A 16,943-nucleotide genomic window follows, 5' to 3' on the forward strand; every position below is an offset into this window, starting at 1 on the left:
AATTAGAGTTGGGGGAAAGGGAAGTGAGGCAGGAAAAAATGTAAAACAATGCAATGCATTCTCACACTGGATAATGATTCATAATGAGTTTTGAGAAGACAAGCAGATCCCTCAGCCAGTGGGTTTACTCATCAGAAGAGTTGCAAGGAGGAGCCTCAAGCTGAAGTAGTTTATAGGAGAGAAAGGAGAGGAGTTTATTTGTCCCACTCTCTTCTATTTCCCATTTCTCATTGGTCAACGTTCCCCTCATGGGGAAGGAACTCCCTGCACTTTTTGCTTATGTCATTTGCCTATAATGGCTGCTCAGAAACCTGGATCCATGACCTGCAGTGTGGCGCTTCATCCAAATCCAAAAATATGTTTATGGAGTGGTGACTGACACTGGTAGGGTGCTGACTAAGAAAATAAGAGAGGTTCAAGAGAATCTGAGATGGTGCACCAAATTAGTGTCTAATACATATATCCTGAAAGGCAAGGGTGAAGGAAAATCTTCCTAATGGATAGAACTTGAAGCAAGTGGTTGTCCACTTTGAAAGAAAAGATGAATTGATGTATATTTTATATATATATATATATATATGTACCCCTTAACTGTGTCTAACAGGTTGGCTTATAGATCAGAGGCTGAACATAAACAAGATTGAAAGACTGATAACAGAGTTATGGGTAGAAGTATGCGTTGAACCTCTAGGAAAGGGTTCAGAATGTGACAATATTTTTGTCCCATGTGAATACCCACCAGAGGACATACATGCAGAGAGGGTAATCAGGTAGATAAGATGACCCATCATGTGGATGTTGATCAGCCTCTGCCCTAGTCACCTGTTGCTTGTTCAATGGGTTCACGTGCAAGTGTCCATATCAGAAAAACAGATAAGCCTTTGTGAGGGGAAATCCATGTTCATGTATAGCTTCTATTCCCGCTACTATGGACATTTTTAGACAAGAGGCCAAATCTGAGCCTTATTTTCCACTATTTCTAGGAGAGTCTAGATAGTCTTCTAGTGGCACATTAGTTACATTGAACCAGTAGCAATTTATCTTCACAAAATAGGTAATATTCCAGAGACAAATTTGTTTTCCCGTCTACCTTGCTTCTGCCAGCATCATCGTTTTTAAATTTACACCATAGGTGATCCCAAAAACTTCACTTGCAACCAAGGAACTGATTTTACAATCAAAGAACACAGATAATGGGATTGCACTGTAGAATGCCTTGGTCTTACAATGTGTACCATCAGCCAGGAAAAGCTGGCCAAAAAACTATGAAATGCCCTGCTGAAGGCTCAGGTATGGCACTGGTTTGGAAACCCAACCCTATGGGATAGGAAGGTTGTCCCATAAATTCTGGTACATGCTTAAAACTGGCAACTAATATATGGTGGCCTTTTGATTCACATCCAGTAAATACACACTCTTCAGAGAATCAAGAGGGAAGGTGGAAGTGGCCCCTGTTGCCATCAAACTAGTCACTCATTAACAGAACATTTTCTATCCATCCTCCAGCACAGGGCTCAGCCCTGTTTGGAGGATCTAGTAAAGAAGAGGGAAGCCCTCCCACCATAGTAAGCAAACTTGGTTCTAACAGACTGGAATTTGCAATTATCCCCTGGCTCTTTGAGGCTTCTTAAGCCACTGAAGAAATGGGCAGTCCCCTGGCTGGAAGGACTTACCCCCTAATACCAAGGAGAACTTGGGTTGCTGGTACGTAATGGAGGTGAGGAGGGACTATGCCTAAAACCAAAATATACATTGGACAGATTCCTAGTTATCCCTTACATTGTCCGATAACAATGGCCAGTGCATTAAAGACAGGAACATTAAGGACGCCGATCATTCGGGAATGAAGATTTGGGTCAACTCATGGGGAAAAGAACACTGAAGTACCAAAGTCCTGGGGGGGGTGTGAGGGGAACTTGGAATGAGGGGCAACTTAGGTCTTACGGCCAATTACCAAGGTGGGGGCTGTGGCAGCTATGCATATGTCATGTTAATTGATCTGTGTGCATATAATTGAACATATACCAAAGCAACCCTGTCATTGACATATTAATATCCTTATTTAATAGATGAGAAAATTGAAGCTCAGAAAGGTGGCACAAAGCTAGTAAACAGCAAGGTTAGCATTGAATCCATGGCTGCAATATCATGAGACCTATGCTCTTTTCTACTCCCGACAGTGGCTTACTCCATGCCTGCAGGCAACAACAGAGGGTCTGCAGTGATGTGAAGAAGAGTCATTTTCAGAGTGTCTGCAAATTCATGTACAGGTCTCTTCTTCCCTTTTTTTTTTTTTTCTGTTTCCTCTTTGCTTTCTGGCACTACGTTCCTGGAAACAAATCTTAGTACAGCGGCAGCCTTTCACTAAGCAAATTCTCTTAAAAACAGAACTGGAGATTTTTCAAAGAAACATAAAGTGTTTTTAGGTTCCCTAAACGTATAGAAAATATCAAGCAAAGTTCAACTGATGTTTTTACTTTAAGCTATACAGAGACAAAAAGAAAGACAATGTCTGAGTTGGAAGGAATTGAGAATTCCTCTAGTCTTCTCAGCCTTCCCCTTTTTTCTTTCCTCCTCTGCGTCTTATGACCACATGCCTACCAGCTGTGCCTACAGCCTCTGTTGAACCAACAGTGCAGCCTGTTATCTCTGGGCTGTCACTAAAATGAAGGTCTTCCCTGGGTCTTTAACTCTCATGCACCTGTGCTAACTATGTCACTTCAAGCAAGTCATGTCACTCCAGCCTCAGTGTCCTGTCCTGTAATATGAATTTAATAACCCCTAAATTGCTAAATTGTTGTGTGGCTTAAATAATATAACTTGACATGGCAGCATCATTCACAATAGCCAAAACGTGGAAGCCACCCAAGTGTCCATCGAGAGATGAATGGATAAACAAACTGTATATACATACAATGGAATATTATTCAGCCTTAAAAAGGAAGGAAATCCTGCCACATGCTACAATATGGATGAATCTTGAGGATCTTATGTTGAGTGAAATAAGCCAGTTACAAAAGGACAAATACTGTAGGATTCTACTTACATGAGGCACCTACAGTAGTCAAATTCCTAGAGACAGAAAACGGAGTGGTGGCGCCAAGAGCAAAGGTTGGGGGGCGGCGCGCGCGGCGGGGATGAGGAGTTATTGTTTAATGGGTAACAGGGTTTCAGTTTGGCAAGACAAAAAAAGTTCTGTGAATGAGGGAGTGGTGATGGTCTCACAACAATATGAATGTATTTAATGCCACTGAACTATACACTGAAAAATAGTTAAGATGGTAAATTTTATGTATATTTTACCACAACTTTAAAAAAAATAATCATAATAATAACCTGCTGAAATCCCTAGCTCAGTGACAAGTGCAGAGTTGGTGCTCAGTAAACGTCACTTCCCTTCCTATCACTCACTGCTGTGACACCTGCCTTGGGGTCACGCGGAATAAACCTCTCACTCCCTGATGTTAAAAGAATATCAAGTCTCCTGAACAGGAACTGTTTCTGGAAGTAGGAAGCAGACGGTGGCATGTGAGGGCGAGCTACAGGCAAGTTTCTCTCTACCCAAACCTCCTTAAGAGCAGCTCCCACAGGTGGGCACAGCACGTAGGTGTGGGGTGATGACCAGCGTCTGAGCAGTGTGACTCCTCCACCTAGCAGAGAGGATATTTTACTGTATTAGAAAATGAGGACATGGGAGGGAACGCAAAGCAAGGACGAAATGCTGCGGAGCTGTCGGTCAGTGCCAGCCTCCAAGAAACGCTAGCCTGGGGCGTCAGAAGCTTCTAACACCTGCTGCCCCGACTCTTCCTTCTCTCCTCCTCCGCCCCTCCCTCCCCCGCTGCCTTCTGTTTACCTCCCTCCCATTGCTCCTCCCACTCTCCTCCCCTTCTGCCTCGCTCCTTTCAGACTCGCCTCTGACAGGAAATCGAAAGTGAAATAAGGAACCGGCTGCCAGCTGCCGAGTGCCCTGAAAAGGTGAGTGAACGGAGCTAGACTGAGGTCCCCCAGCCCTCCCTGGGGGCCATTTCTCCCCTGCCCCAGATCTGAAGAGCCCCTCCCAACCAGTCCCCACCCCTAGAGGCTTCCGTCTCAGTTTTCCCTTCGCCGTCGCTCTCAACCCAGGCCCAGCAGTTCTTCCTGTGCTGGCCAGCTCTCTGCGAGGAGCTGGGCTGGGAACAGGACTTCCAAAGTCACCGAGGAAAAAGTAGGTCTGCCCTGCTGCTGGCGCCTGAGCTGGGATGAGGGGCGAATTGCTGGTTGAAACTGTGAGAACACAGGATGGGAACCTAGCTCAGAGGATGGTCCAGGGTAGCACAGTGTGGGGCAGGTCTGCAGTCCTTGAGACTCCTATCCCTAAAAGTCCCCCTCTGGAGGTGAGAGGGGCAGGGCTGTTCAGGATGTTAGAAATGTATGGATCTCAGGCCGCCCGGTGGCGCAGTGGTTAAGTGTGCACGTGGCACTGTGTGGCAAGCCATGCTGTGGTAGGCGTCCCATATATAAAGTAGAGGAAGATGGGCACGGATGTTAGCTCAGGGCCAGGCTTCCTCAGCAAAAAGAGGAGGATTGACAGCAGTTAGCTCAGGGCTAATCTTCCTCAAAAAAAAAAAAAAAAGTATGGGTCTCTGCCCTGGAGGAAAGGAAGATAGGTACCAGGTTGGGAGTAGCTGAGAAAGAGCCCAGGAAGTGCTCTACCACATTCATGTGTGTGTATACTCACATACGCATATACATGTGTGTGTGTATATATATATATACACACAATGTTTTGGTCAACGATGGACTGCATATATGATGGTGGTCCCATAAGGTAAGTACCATGTAGCTTAGGTGTGTAGTAGGCTATACCATCTAGGTTTGTGTAAGTACACTCTGATTGCAAAATGAAGAAATAGCCTAAGAGTACATTTCTTAGAACATATTCCTGTCGTTAAGCGATGCATGAGTGTATACTTATAAGAATATATAAGAATATAAATATTTATATATATATATATTCATATAACATATATTTAGCTCCTGTGATCATTGCAAAGATTAATGAAGATATATGCCAAGCCCCTTCTCTGGCACAAGGAAGGTGCATGGTAAATGGTCGCTATTATTATGATTAACTTCTCTGCAAAGTGGAGTACCAGCGGCCTGAGATGGGAGAAGATGGACAGGAAAAGCCTGGGTACTGAGGGTTTAAGCAGAGATGGACATGATGAAAGAAAAATTGTAAACATCTTTATCTCTGAGGTTCCCAACAATTTTCACTGTCTCTTTGGGGGAGTCACTTTCCCCTTCTGCCTGACTGGGTCAATGGCCCAGACTATGGACGAGAAGCTCTTGTTATTCAGGTTAATGTTCTTGTCTTTTCTTGTTTTCAGCCCCTCCAGTTCACTCTCCCTCATGTTTTCCTTTGAGTTATTTTGTCTTCCTCACACAACCCTTCTCATCCCCTCCTTTACATTTCTCCTCTCCCCTCTAGGCCACCATTAGGTCTCCACAGTGCTGCTTAATAGGAACGTTACCGCTATGGCCTCTGCAATGCCTTTGGAAATGATGTGGGAGGAGGTCACGTGCCCTATCTGCCTGGATCCCACAGTGGAGCCTATGAGCATTGAATGTGGCCACAGCTTCTGCCGCGAATGCATCTCTGAGGTTGGGAAAAATGTGGGCAGCATCTGTCCTGTGTGCCGGCACAACTTCATGCTCAGGAACCTCCGGCCCAATCGGCAGCTAGCCAACATGGTGGACAGCCTTAGAAAAATCAGCCAGAGTGCCAAGGAGGGCACACAGGGGGAGAGGTGTGAGGTGCATGGGGAGAGACTTCACCTATACTGTGAGGAAGATGGGAAGGTCCTTTGCTTGGTGTGTTCCCAGTCCCGGAAACACCGTGACCACTCCACGGTTCCTATTGAGGAGGCTGCTCAGGAGTACCAGGTAAGGCCTTAACATGGAGGCATAAACAGGTAGAAAGGAGATGGGGCCCTGATGAGTGCTTTGTTCCCCAGAGCCAGGGATGGGAGAGAGTCATCTGTAGAGTTGAGGGGTTAGAGAAAGGGAGGGAGTCTCCTGCCTTCCATGTCTAATTTAAGGGGGAAAATGAAGGCTCAGCACAACCTTCTCATTCCCCAGGAACAGGGGATGTGCTTCGGGAAAATGCTGCAAGCTTCATGTTTCCTTGTGGCCTCCTGGTTAATTAGGAATGAGTAGTGCCCCCACCCCAACAGTGTAGCTCTATTTTGTAAGCAACATCAGGCTTTTTCCAAAATCTCCCCATCCACAGGATTCCTACCCCAATCAGACTCCACCCCTCCCTCCTCCTTTGCACTCAGGCTTTTCTAAGAACTAGGATAATCTTCCCCTACCTCGTGCCCCCCTATCCTACTTCTTGGTCTGATGGGCATTAACTTGCTATCTTTCTCTGTAGGAGAAGCTCCAGCTGGCATTAGGAAAACTGAGAACAAAGCAGGAGTTGGCTGAGAAGTTAGAAGTGGATGTTGCAACAAAGAGAGCAGATTGGAAGGCAAGAGTCACATCCTGAAGGGAATCTTAGAAGCCTGGGCAGGGACCAGGGTCCTGGACTCAAGAAAGCCCTAACGTTAGCTCTGCCTGTGTGAGGAGTGATAGAGTCAGTATATCTCACTGTCCAAGAACCAGCCATCCTCTAGGTCTCTTGATAGAAGGGAATGAAAAGGATGGAGCTCAAAGAGATCCCAATCTGACACAAAGATGGAGACTCTCAGGAGAAGGTGCTGAGGGACAAGCCGTACGCTAAAGCTCCTGCTCCTTGAGCCCAGTCTTAGGGGATGACAGCACCAGTGCCTCGCCATCTGGGACAGAAGTATCCCAGGAGAGAGGCCCAAAGCTATGCCTGTCAGGAAATGACAAGGGCTGTGAGGAACAGACGTAAGGGAACCACCAAGGCCTGAGGTAGGAAACCAGCCTGCCCAGGTGGTTACTTGATTGTGTCCAGATCACTGGTCCAAAGTTAAATGGGGAGCTAAAGCTTGTTCTGCTCCAGTTATTTGGAGGTGGGGTAGGTCAGGGATTAGAGAAGAGTGGAAGGAGCTCATGGCCGATAGATACAAGAAGAGGAAGATTTGGAACTGGGGCAGGATGAGTCAGGCCATGGTGGCAAAAGGGGTCATCCTTTGTCATCAGGTGACCCTCTAGTCACTAGCAGGAGAGGTCAGTAAAGAATATCCCAAGACCCCCTTTCCCCAGGACTTAGGAACAGTTTTGTGAGCCTGTCTTTGTGAGGTGGTTGCGGGTGAGGACAGGTGTTACTCTCTCAGTAACTCACTGAGATATGAAGACAAAGGGGCACATCTGGGCAGTGAATGGCTTTTGAAAGAGGTTAAGGAAAGTCTCTGATAGCATAGCTGTGGTTGTGGGGCAACTACAGAGTGCCCCCCACCAATCCCATTCCCCTCTTAGGCCCAGAAGCCTCACCCGCCTACCTCCCTGGTAAAATTGTGTGTGTGTATTTATTCCCAGAAAGAGCTAGAATGTTGAGTGTACAGGGAATAGAAATAGGTATGGACACCTCCATTCCTGAAGCTTGTGAGATTTTGATAAAAACCACCTCTCTCTTTCCATTGACACTGAAGAGGAAGGTTGAGATGCACAAACTGAGGATTCACGCAGAGTTTATGCAGCAGAAAAACTTCCTGGCTGAAGAGGAACAGAGGCAATTGCAGAAACTGGAGAAGGATGAGAGGGAACAGCTGAGAGTCCTTGGGGAGACAGAGGCCAAGCTGGCCCAGCAGAGCCAGGCCTTGCAGGAGCTGATCTCGGAGCTGGAGAGGAGGAGTCGGGGCTCAGCGCTGGAGCTGCTGCAGGTGAGACCTGGGGACAGTCCCCGCTCTGAGATTCAAGGAGTATCTGAAAAAAGCCAGAGCTCTCTGGGGCTACCATCAGAGCAAATAGAAATCCAGTCGCTGGAATTTTCTTAAATAAATCAAACTGGAATTTGGACCCATGAGTGGTTTGCATTCAAGGCATGGACAGGTACAGATTTAGGAGAGAATGTTCCATAGGGCAGTTAAAAGAAAAGGACATCCCTAGGAAGTGCCTGTTCCAACATGTACTGGCTTTGTGACCTTGAGAAAGTCCCTTAATCTGAGTATCAGATTTCTCATATGTTACATGGATGTTATAAATTACATATCTCGAAGGATTTTTATAAGGATGAAATGAGAGAATCCATGAAGGCTCTTAGGTGAGTGTTGGGCCATGGGAAGATTTTCGTAAACATGATGTAACTAGAAACACTGAACTGAAAATTAACAGACGGTAGCCCAGCCCCAGCCCTGCCACCAATTCTCTCCGTCGCCCTAGGTTATTTTCCTTTCCCAGACCTAATTCCTCCATTTGTGAAACAAGGAGCAGGGAGTGGGCTAAATAATAAGGGTTTCCCAAACTTGAGTCATAAATGTGTCATCTTTACAATTTCTGCTACTTCTATGAACTACTCAAATGACTTTAGCATGTTCCTTTTCTTTAAATTGTCTCACTCTTTTACCTGAATAAATTTATTTTAAAAGGAAATTTGCCCTAAGCAATAGTAGCCAAGAAATCATGTGTTATGTCACTGATATTTTTTCTGATTTATTTCATAACAATAATAATAACTACAAATTCTTAAATAGCACATATTACGTGCCAGGCATTAATCCCTCATGCCATGAGATGGGTGCTGCCATCATCCTCACTTCATAAATGAGAAAACCAAGGCACAGACATGTTGAGACTTTAGTGAGAGACTAAAGCTAAATAACCTGACCAAGTTCACCCAAATAGTAAGAGGTATAGCTAAGATTAAAATAAGTACATACCTATTTTTTAAAAATTCATCAATGTTTGTTCTACTTGACATCTCACATCCACTCGTGTTTGCCTCACTTGGGGAAATTATGGACTAGACAGTCTCAAAAGTCCCCTCTACTGTAATACCCTATCGTTTCGTTCTCCTTTTCCCACACCTTTTCACTTTCTCCCAGTCAGAGGTGGTCATGAAGCCATTGTCTTTCTGGTTTATGCAAAGCTTGACTGGATTGGCTTGATTTGGCAGGCTCTCTCCTTCCCATTGTCTAAATCTTGCTTGTGCCTAACATGGAGCCGAGCTTTCTAGTGTACTTTTGACTGGGCCTAGGAGCCTGCCAGTTCCCATGTAAGGGCTCCTGACCCCTGAAACAGAATATTCTCAAATGATTTGATTTCACCTACATTACGGGGCAACATCAACTACAGCACAGGACAGAACTTGAACTAACCAGCCATTCCTCCCCAAACCACGCAAGCCCACAAATGGGAGAGAGCGATTTCTGTGCATCCTGACTCGGCCATTCTTTCCCTGTGACTGTCTCTGGGCCTCAGCCAGGCTGAGCTATTTGCCTCTTTCTACTCTCTTCTGCTGCCTCTCCCCAAGAATCTAGTTTTCCTAATTTGTTTTCTGAGTTAAGAGTCCTTAACCTGATCATCCTTCCCCTAGTATAGGTCACACCCCATGCTGGGTTTCTGGTTACCCCACAAGCATCCACACATCCCTTCTGCTCCAAGTTGGTCAGAATGTCTTTTGGGCCTTGGCCCAGAGGAGCGGGGTAGAGCAGTGTCCTGTGGACCTGAGGGTGGCATTGCATCACCCACAGGCCTGAAGTGTCAATGGTAAACCAGTGACTCCAGAACTTACTCTCTGTCTCTCTTCTCCTCAGGAGGTGAAAAGTGTCCTGGAAAGGTAAGGAGGGGTTTTCTTTGTTAGAGGAGGGGTGGCAGGAAGCATGGATACCTGTGAGAAAGGTTATTGAGTTAGAAAAACAGGCACTGAGGCTTTCCCCATACTTCTTACTCTCAAAGACCCAGTCCTCCATAAAATATTTTCTGGTCTCAGAAGGCTAATGAATGGACATCTCAGTTGGTGAGTTGCCCAAAGTAATTGGACTATAACATCTTCACAAAGTGAAGCCATGACAAACAGACAAATTCTGGGAAGATCTGAGTCTACAGCCTGCTGGGACTCCTTTAAAAAGAATCTAACCAGTGACAGACCTCCCATAAAGAGTCATGAGTAAGACCCATGGCATGGGCAAGACTCCTTGAGGTCCCTTACAGAAGTGATTCAGCCTATCTCAGATGCCTTGCCTGTAAAATGAAATGGGAAGTGCTTGTGTGGTGACCTCAGGCTTGGAGAGGAGATACAGACTATCCACATGCTGCAGAGGCCCATGTAGCCAGGAAGGCCTGGATAGGAACTAAATCCCACCTCCTTTTGCCTCCCACCCCCAGGGATCCTAATATAGGAGGTGTTGGTAAATTTGCATTGAATTAAATTATCAGTCATCCACAAGGGAGGTTATAGTGTTAGGTTTCAGGGAGGACGGGGTGGGAGTTGGGGATGGATCTCTAACTCTATTTTCCCCCAGGAGTGAGTCCTGGGACCTGAAAAAGCTGGACATTGCCTCCCCAGAACTGAGGACTGTGTGCTGCGTGCCAGGGCTGAAGAGGATGCTGAGGTCGTATGGAGGTAAGGCAAGCGCCAGGAGTGTGGGACTGGCCTGCCGGGGAGCAAAAAGGGATAACAAAGGTGCAGAGTACGTCCCAGGGTTGGGAAGAGATGGCAGGTTAGAACAGGTGGGACAAGGATGGAGATAGGGAAGGTAGTACCCCCAAAGGTCAGGGCAAGGGCTGGAGCTGGCTAGGGGGTCATTTCCTTACATAGAGAGGTTGAGAGTCATCCCCATGCCCCCACAGACACAGGGTTACTGACTCCTCACACTGTCCTGGCCTGACTGTGGTCTTCTCTCTGCAGTACACATCACTCTGGACTCACACACAGCCAATCCGTGGCTCGTCCTTTCAAAGGATCGGAGAAACGTGAGGCTTGGAAACACCCAGGAGAAAATGCCTGAAAATGAGGAGAGATTTGATACTTATCCCATGGTCCTGGGTGCCCAGCACTTCCACTCTGGAAAATTTTACTGGGAGGTAGATGTGACGGGAAAGGAGGCCTGGGACCTGGGGGTTTGTAGAGACTCTGTGCAGAGGAAGGGGCACTTTGTGCTTAGCCCGGAGAATGGTTTCTGGGCAATTTGGCTATGGAACAAACAAAAATATGAGGCTGGCACCTACCCCCAGACTCCCCTCCACCTTCAGGTGCCTCCATGCCAAGTTGGGATCTTCCTGGACTATGAGGCCGCCACTGTCTCCTTCTACAACATTACTGACCATGGCTCCCTCATCTACACCTTCTCTGAATGTGCCTTCACTGGATCTCTGCGGCCCTTCTTTAATCCTGGTTTCAACGATGGAGGAAAAAATGCAGCCCCTCTAACCCTCTGTCCACTAAGGTTGGATTGGTAGGGATCCACTTACTGTTGAGAGCTCTCTCTGGATACCGACACCCTTCTCAACCCCTGACCCTGCCTCATTTGCCCCTGGATTCTGAACCACCTTTGTCTCTCCAGAGATGTCAGGATACCAGCAAGCAGACTTTGGCAAGGAGGTCACTGAAAGCCTGTGTCAAAAGACCTTCAACATCAATATTCCTGCCCTGGTTTGCTTTATGATTCCCTCCATGAAGCAAACTACTTATATTTGGCTCAAACTCATCCAGACCAACCAAAACATGTTTCTATCTTCTTCATGTGACTCAAGTTTTGTTTTCTCCTCTCCATCGCTAGGCCTTTGCTCAGATCTCCATTATATATCTTGCATGGTTTGCAGAAGGACTTCCTAAATAAATTGGGCCTCAATCTATCCCGTTCAGTCCTTGTTCTCGTACACATCTGGGAGTATCTTTCCACCATACGCACATCCGATCATAAGTGGCTCCACACTGCCTATAGAAAAACAGCCATACTTTTTAAATAAAGGCTGAATTATGCATGCCTTAGATTGCCATGTTAAATATCCAGCCTGCTGTGCCTCCCCTATTCCCACCATTATCTCCCAATTGTATCTTGTTGATAGTAGAGTTGGTTAAAGAGCATATCAATCTAAATGGTGTGATGATATTCTGATGTGTCAACCTGGCAAAGGTATAAGCCCCCAGGTTTTCAATCACACACCCATCTAGATGTTGCTGTGAGGTATTTTGTAGATGTTATTAAAGTCTATAATCATTAGACTTTAAGTAAGGGAGATTGAATTAGGCCCACCCAGCTTATCTAGGACAATCCAGGGAAGGGCTCTAAGAGCAGACCTGAGGCTTCCACCTGTGAATAGCTGCTTCAGCTCCTGCCCGAGAGTTGCAGCTTGCCCTTCCTGATGGCCTGCCTCAGATTTAGGACTTGCCTCGCCAGCCCCTACAATTGTGTAACCGTATTCCTTGCAATAAATCTCTTAATATTTACCTCCTGCTAGTTCTGCTTCTCCAGTTGAACCCTGATTGGTATGAAGGCCAGGACTAAGGTAACAGCATCACTTGGTGACAGCAAACGCTTTCTTGAGTTTAAGCTTTTAAGATTGGAACAATGAAGCTCTACACCTGAGCAATAGTAGGGTGTGGAAGAGCCATATCTTTCCAGGAACCCTGATTCCTTATTTAAAATAGAATCTCAGGTTGCCCTCAGTACGTATAAACTTAAATGCTCTCACTTCTCAAAATCCGAATACCTTGGCATGTCGGGTTACCCTGATACTTGAGGATGCACATTACGCAGATGACAAATTACCATCCCCTTGGTCTCTACCAAAAGAAGTTAAGTAGTGGAGATTTCACAGTATCTCAACTTTTATCCCCACCGGTAATTTCTAACAGATGATTTAGGACCACTCTGCCTGTCACACAAAAATTCTCCTGAGAAATGAGGGAAGACTCTGCCAGCACCAATTCCAATTTCAAATAATATTATCCTTTAAAATGCAAATAAGGCCTGTTGAATTTTGTCATCTTTGATTCCAAAACTTCTTTTGAATTAGAAGAGGCAGAAATTAATATACTAAAACTTTAAAGATAAACAAGCTAAGGCAAAAAGAAGTTATATTTATTCACTGCTTACTCTGTCATGCATATTCAAGATCCTGTTTATATTTTTTTAGTTTTATTGCAGCCATGTCATAAAGGTATAATCAAGAAATTTAAAGATTATGGTGAGCCCCCTTTTTTTAATTTATGAAACTTTTATGTTTTAAATTGTTTTCAGCTTTATTGTGTATAATTGACAAATAAAAATGATATATATGTAAGATGTAGTTTAAATATATATATATATATAGTTTGTGAAATGATTGCCACAATCAAGCTAATTAGCACGTCCATCACCTCACATAGTTACCTTTTGTGTGTGTGGTGAGAACACTTAAGATCAACTCTTACCAAATTCCAAGTATACGATATAATATTACTAACTGTAGTCACTGTACTGTACATTAGATCCTCAGGACTTACTCATCTTATAACTGAAAGTTTGTACCCTTTGACCAACATCTTCCTATTTCCCCCACCCCTGTGTCCTTGCCAACCACCATTCTACTCTCTACTCCCATGCAGTAGACTTCTTTAGATTCCACATATATGAGCAATCATGCACTGTTTGTCTTTCTGCGTCTGGCTTATTGCACTTAGTATAATGTCCTTCAGGTTAATCTATATTTTCACAAATGGCAAGATGTCCTTCTTTTTATAACTGAATAATATTCTGTTGTACATATGTACCAAATTTTCTTTCTTTCTCACAGCTTTATTGAGATATAATTGACATAACATTTCGTAAGTTTAAGGTGTACAATATAATGATTTGATGTACCTATATATTGTAAAATGATCACCACAATAAGGTTAGTTAACACATCCATCACCTTACAGTTATATGTGTGTGTGAGCTGGGGGGGGTGAGAACTTAGAAGATCTACTCTCTTAGTGACTTTCAAATATACAATACAGTATTACTAACTATAGTCATCGCATTGTACATTACATTCCCAGAACTTATTCATCTTATAACTGGAAGTTTGTACCCTTTGACCACCTTCACCCATTTCCCCCACCTCCTGCCCCTTGCCTCCAGGCAACAGTATTTGTCTTTCTCTGACTTATTTCATTTATCATAACGCCCCCAAGGTTCACCCATGTTGTCACAAGTGGCAGGATTTCCTTCTTGTTTGTGGCTAAATAGTATTCCATTATATACATCACATTTTCTTTATCCATTTACTGTCGATGGACACTTAAGTTGTTTCCATGTCTTGATTATTGTGAATAATGCTGCAGTGTACATGGAAGCACAGATATCTTCCTCTTCAAGATTCTGATATCAATTCCTTTGAATATATATCCCAAAGTGGGATTGCTGGATCATATGGTAGTTCAATTTTTAATTTTTTGAGGAAACTTTATGCTGTCTTCTATAGTTGCTGCATCAATTTACATTCCCACCAATAGTGCAGAAGGGTTCACTTTCCTCCACATCCTTGCCGGCACTTAGTTGTCTTTTTGATAATAGCCATTCTAACAGGTGTGAGGTAATATCTCACTGTGGTTTTGATTTGCATTTCCTTCATAATTAGCGATGTTAAGAACCTTTTCATATACCTGTTGGCCATTTGTATGTCATTTTTGAAAAATGTCTCTTCAGGTCCTTTGCCCATTTTTTAATCAGGTTTTTGTTTTGTTTTGTTTTGTTTTTTGCTATTGAGTCGTATAGGTTCCTTATATTTTTTGGATATTAACCCCTTACCAAATGTATGATTTGCAAATATTTTCTCCCATTCCATAGGTTGCCTTTTCGTTTTGTTGATGATTTCCTTTGCTGTGCAGAAGCTTTTTAGTTTGCTGTAGTCCCACTTGTTTATTTTGCTTTTATTACTTGTGCTTTTGGTGTGATATCCAAAAGAATCATTACCAAGACAAATGTCAAGGAGCTTTTCCCTGTGTTTTCTTCTAGGAGTTTTACAGTTTCAGGTCTTATTAAGTCATTAATTCATTTCTAGTTAATTTTTATATATGGTGTAAGATGAATCCAATTTCTTTTGCATGTGGACAAAAGACTATCATTTTGTATTCTTTGACACCCTCATCAAAGATTAGTTGACCTTATATGCGTGAGTTTATTTCTGTGCTCTCTATATTCTGTTCCATTGGTCCCATTTCTAATACAAAGCGGTTTTCTTTTTACTATCGATTGCATATATGATTAAATTAACATATATTCTTTCTAGCTGTTTTAACTACAACGTCCCAGATAAGTTCATTATAGGAAATAATTCTCATTGTTCAATATGATTTAGCCTGGTTTGATGATAGGGACCCTATACATGTGCTAAGAAGAGTCTCTAAGAGAATAAGTAACTTCCCCAAGGTCAAACACATCATTTTTGGTGAAGCCAGGATTCAAATCTAATTCTGATCCAAAAACTCTTTTCTAAATACTACTTTTCTCAAGGTAACATGGCAGTCTATCAAAATCATGACAAATCACTTTGTTCACAGTCAGCAGAACCCTTAGTTCATAAATCTACAAAGTGGGCAAAGAAAATGTGAGAGCCTACATTGGTAAACATACCACCTGATCAGTCACACAAACTCAGCAGTGTTTCCACTATGAAGACAAAGTACTCACCACATGTTCTCGAATCTGCCTGGTCTTGACCCCATAAATGATGGGGTTCAGCATGGGGGGGGCTAACATGCAGACATTGGCCAATAGAATGTGAGTATGGAGAGGAACATGTTGCCCAAACCGCTGGGTAATTATAGTAAAAATGCCAGGCAAGTAGAACATGGAAATGACCCCAAGGTGGGAGCCACACGTGCCCAGGGCCTTTTGCCGAGCTCCTCGGGATGGAAGGCGGAAGACTGCATTGAGGATGAGGGTGTAGGAAACCAAGATGAGCAGGGCATCTAGCACTACAGTAGAGAGAAGGACAGACAAGCCATACCAGACATTGACACGAATATCAGCACAGGCAAACTTGGCAACAGCCATGTGCTCACAGTAGGTATGTGGTAACACATTGCTACGGCAGAAAGGCAGTCTCTTCACCAAGAACACATCTGGGAGTATCACAGAGAAGCTTCTCAGGACCACAGCCAAGCCAACTTTTATGATTACTGTATGACTGAGCACTGTGCTATAGTGCAGTGGGTCACAGATGGCCACATAGCGGTCAAATGCCATGGCCAACAGAATCCCTGATTCAGCAATGAAGGTGGCATGGATGAAGAAGATTTGGGTGACACAGCCATCAAGGGAGATCTCCCCAGCGTGGAACCAGAATATGGCCAGGGCTTTGGGCACAGTGGTAGTGGACAGGATCAGGTCAGCCACAGCCAGCATGCAGAGAAAGAGGTACATGGGTTCATGGAGGCTGCGTTCAGTGATGATGATGAAGACAAGGAGGCTATTCCCAAGGACAGCAACAAGGTAGGAAATAAAGAATGGGAGAGAGATCCATGTATGCTGGTCTTCCAGGCCAGGAATGCCCAGAAGAATGAAGAGCGAGTGACTGGTACCAGTGTGGTTGGGGGTTGCCATGCCCAGAACAAAACACCTGAGTGTTGGTGTATAGGATTTGGCAATCACCTCTTCTCTCTTCCAAAAAAGGTGAATAGAGTTGGAGTAGGGGAGGTTTTTCTACTGGATGAGCAGTGATAGCATCCTGGTCAGGAAGTCAGGAAACATGGGTTAGAACATCTTGCCATTCACCTACTTGCTATGTGATCTCAGTAAAATTACTTCCTTGCTCTGGGTCTCTCTCTTATCACTTTAAAACTTAAGTTGGGGAGAAGGTGGATTAGATCATCTGTAAAAGAGTTGTTCCAGCTCTTTAACACCATAGATCTTAGTCTTGGGTTGTTGTAAACAGTTAAGAGCTGTGAATAACCGATCCTGCAGGTTCCACTTTGACCATCAGAATGTGATCTGCATCTCAAAAGGAAAATGGTAACTGAGCTGACTAGCAATTTAACAAACCTCACTGAGCACCTCCCATGGCTTCTGGAGGACCTACTTGGGAGG

At 44.3% G+C, this 16,943-nt stretch overlaps 2 protein-coding genes across 3 annotated transcripts; one reads left to right on the forward strand and one right to left on the reverse strand.

The window, feature by feature from the left end:
- The first annotated feature begins 3,873 nt into the window (after positions 1-3,873).
- Positions 3,874-12,337, forward strand: TRIM21 (tripartite motif containing 21). Of its 2 annotated transcripts, none has more exons than XM_046638375.1 (7): positions 3,874-3,975; positions 5,471-5,925; positions 6,416-6,511; positions 7,599-7,829; positions 9,702-9,724; positions 10,410-10,510; positions 10,796-12,337. In XM_046638375.1, the coding sequence occupies exons 2-7, from the start codon at positions 5,518-5,520 to the stop codon at positions 11,344-11,346; spliced, it is 1,410 nt and encodes a 469-aa protein (XP_046494331.1). In that variant the 5' UTR covers positions 3,874-3,975; positions 5,471-5,517; the 3' UTR covers positions 11,347-12,337. The 2 variants fall into 2 exon arrangements, with proteins under 2 accessions (XP_046494331.1, XP_046494330.1); XM_046638374.1 differs by lacking the exon at positions 3,874-3,975 and adding an exon at positions 4,139-4,204.
- A 3,187-nt stretch (positions 12,338-15,524) lies between these two features.
- On the reverse strand, positions 15,525-16,460 carry LOC124225812 (olfactory receptor 52B4-like). Its single transcript, XM_046638493.1, has one exon. The coding sequence runs from the start codon at positions 16,458-16,460 to the stop codon at positions 15,525-15,527; it is 936 nt and encodes a 311-aa protein (XP_046494449.1).
- Between the last annotated feature and the right edge of the window lie 483 nt (positions 16,461-16,943).

This window comes from Equus quagga, chromosome 14 (genome assembly GCF_021613505.1).
Source record: "Equus quagga isolate Etosha38 chromosome 14, UCLA_HA_Equagga_1.0, whole genome shotgun sequence".
In the NCBI taxonomy this organism is placed as follows: domain Eukaryota; kingdom Metazoa; phylum Chordata; class Mammalia; order Perissodactyla; family Equidae; genus Equus; species Equus quagga.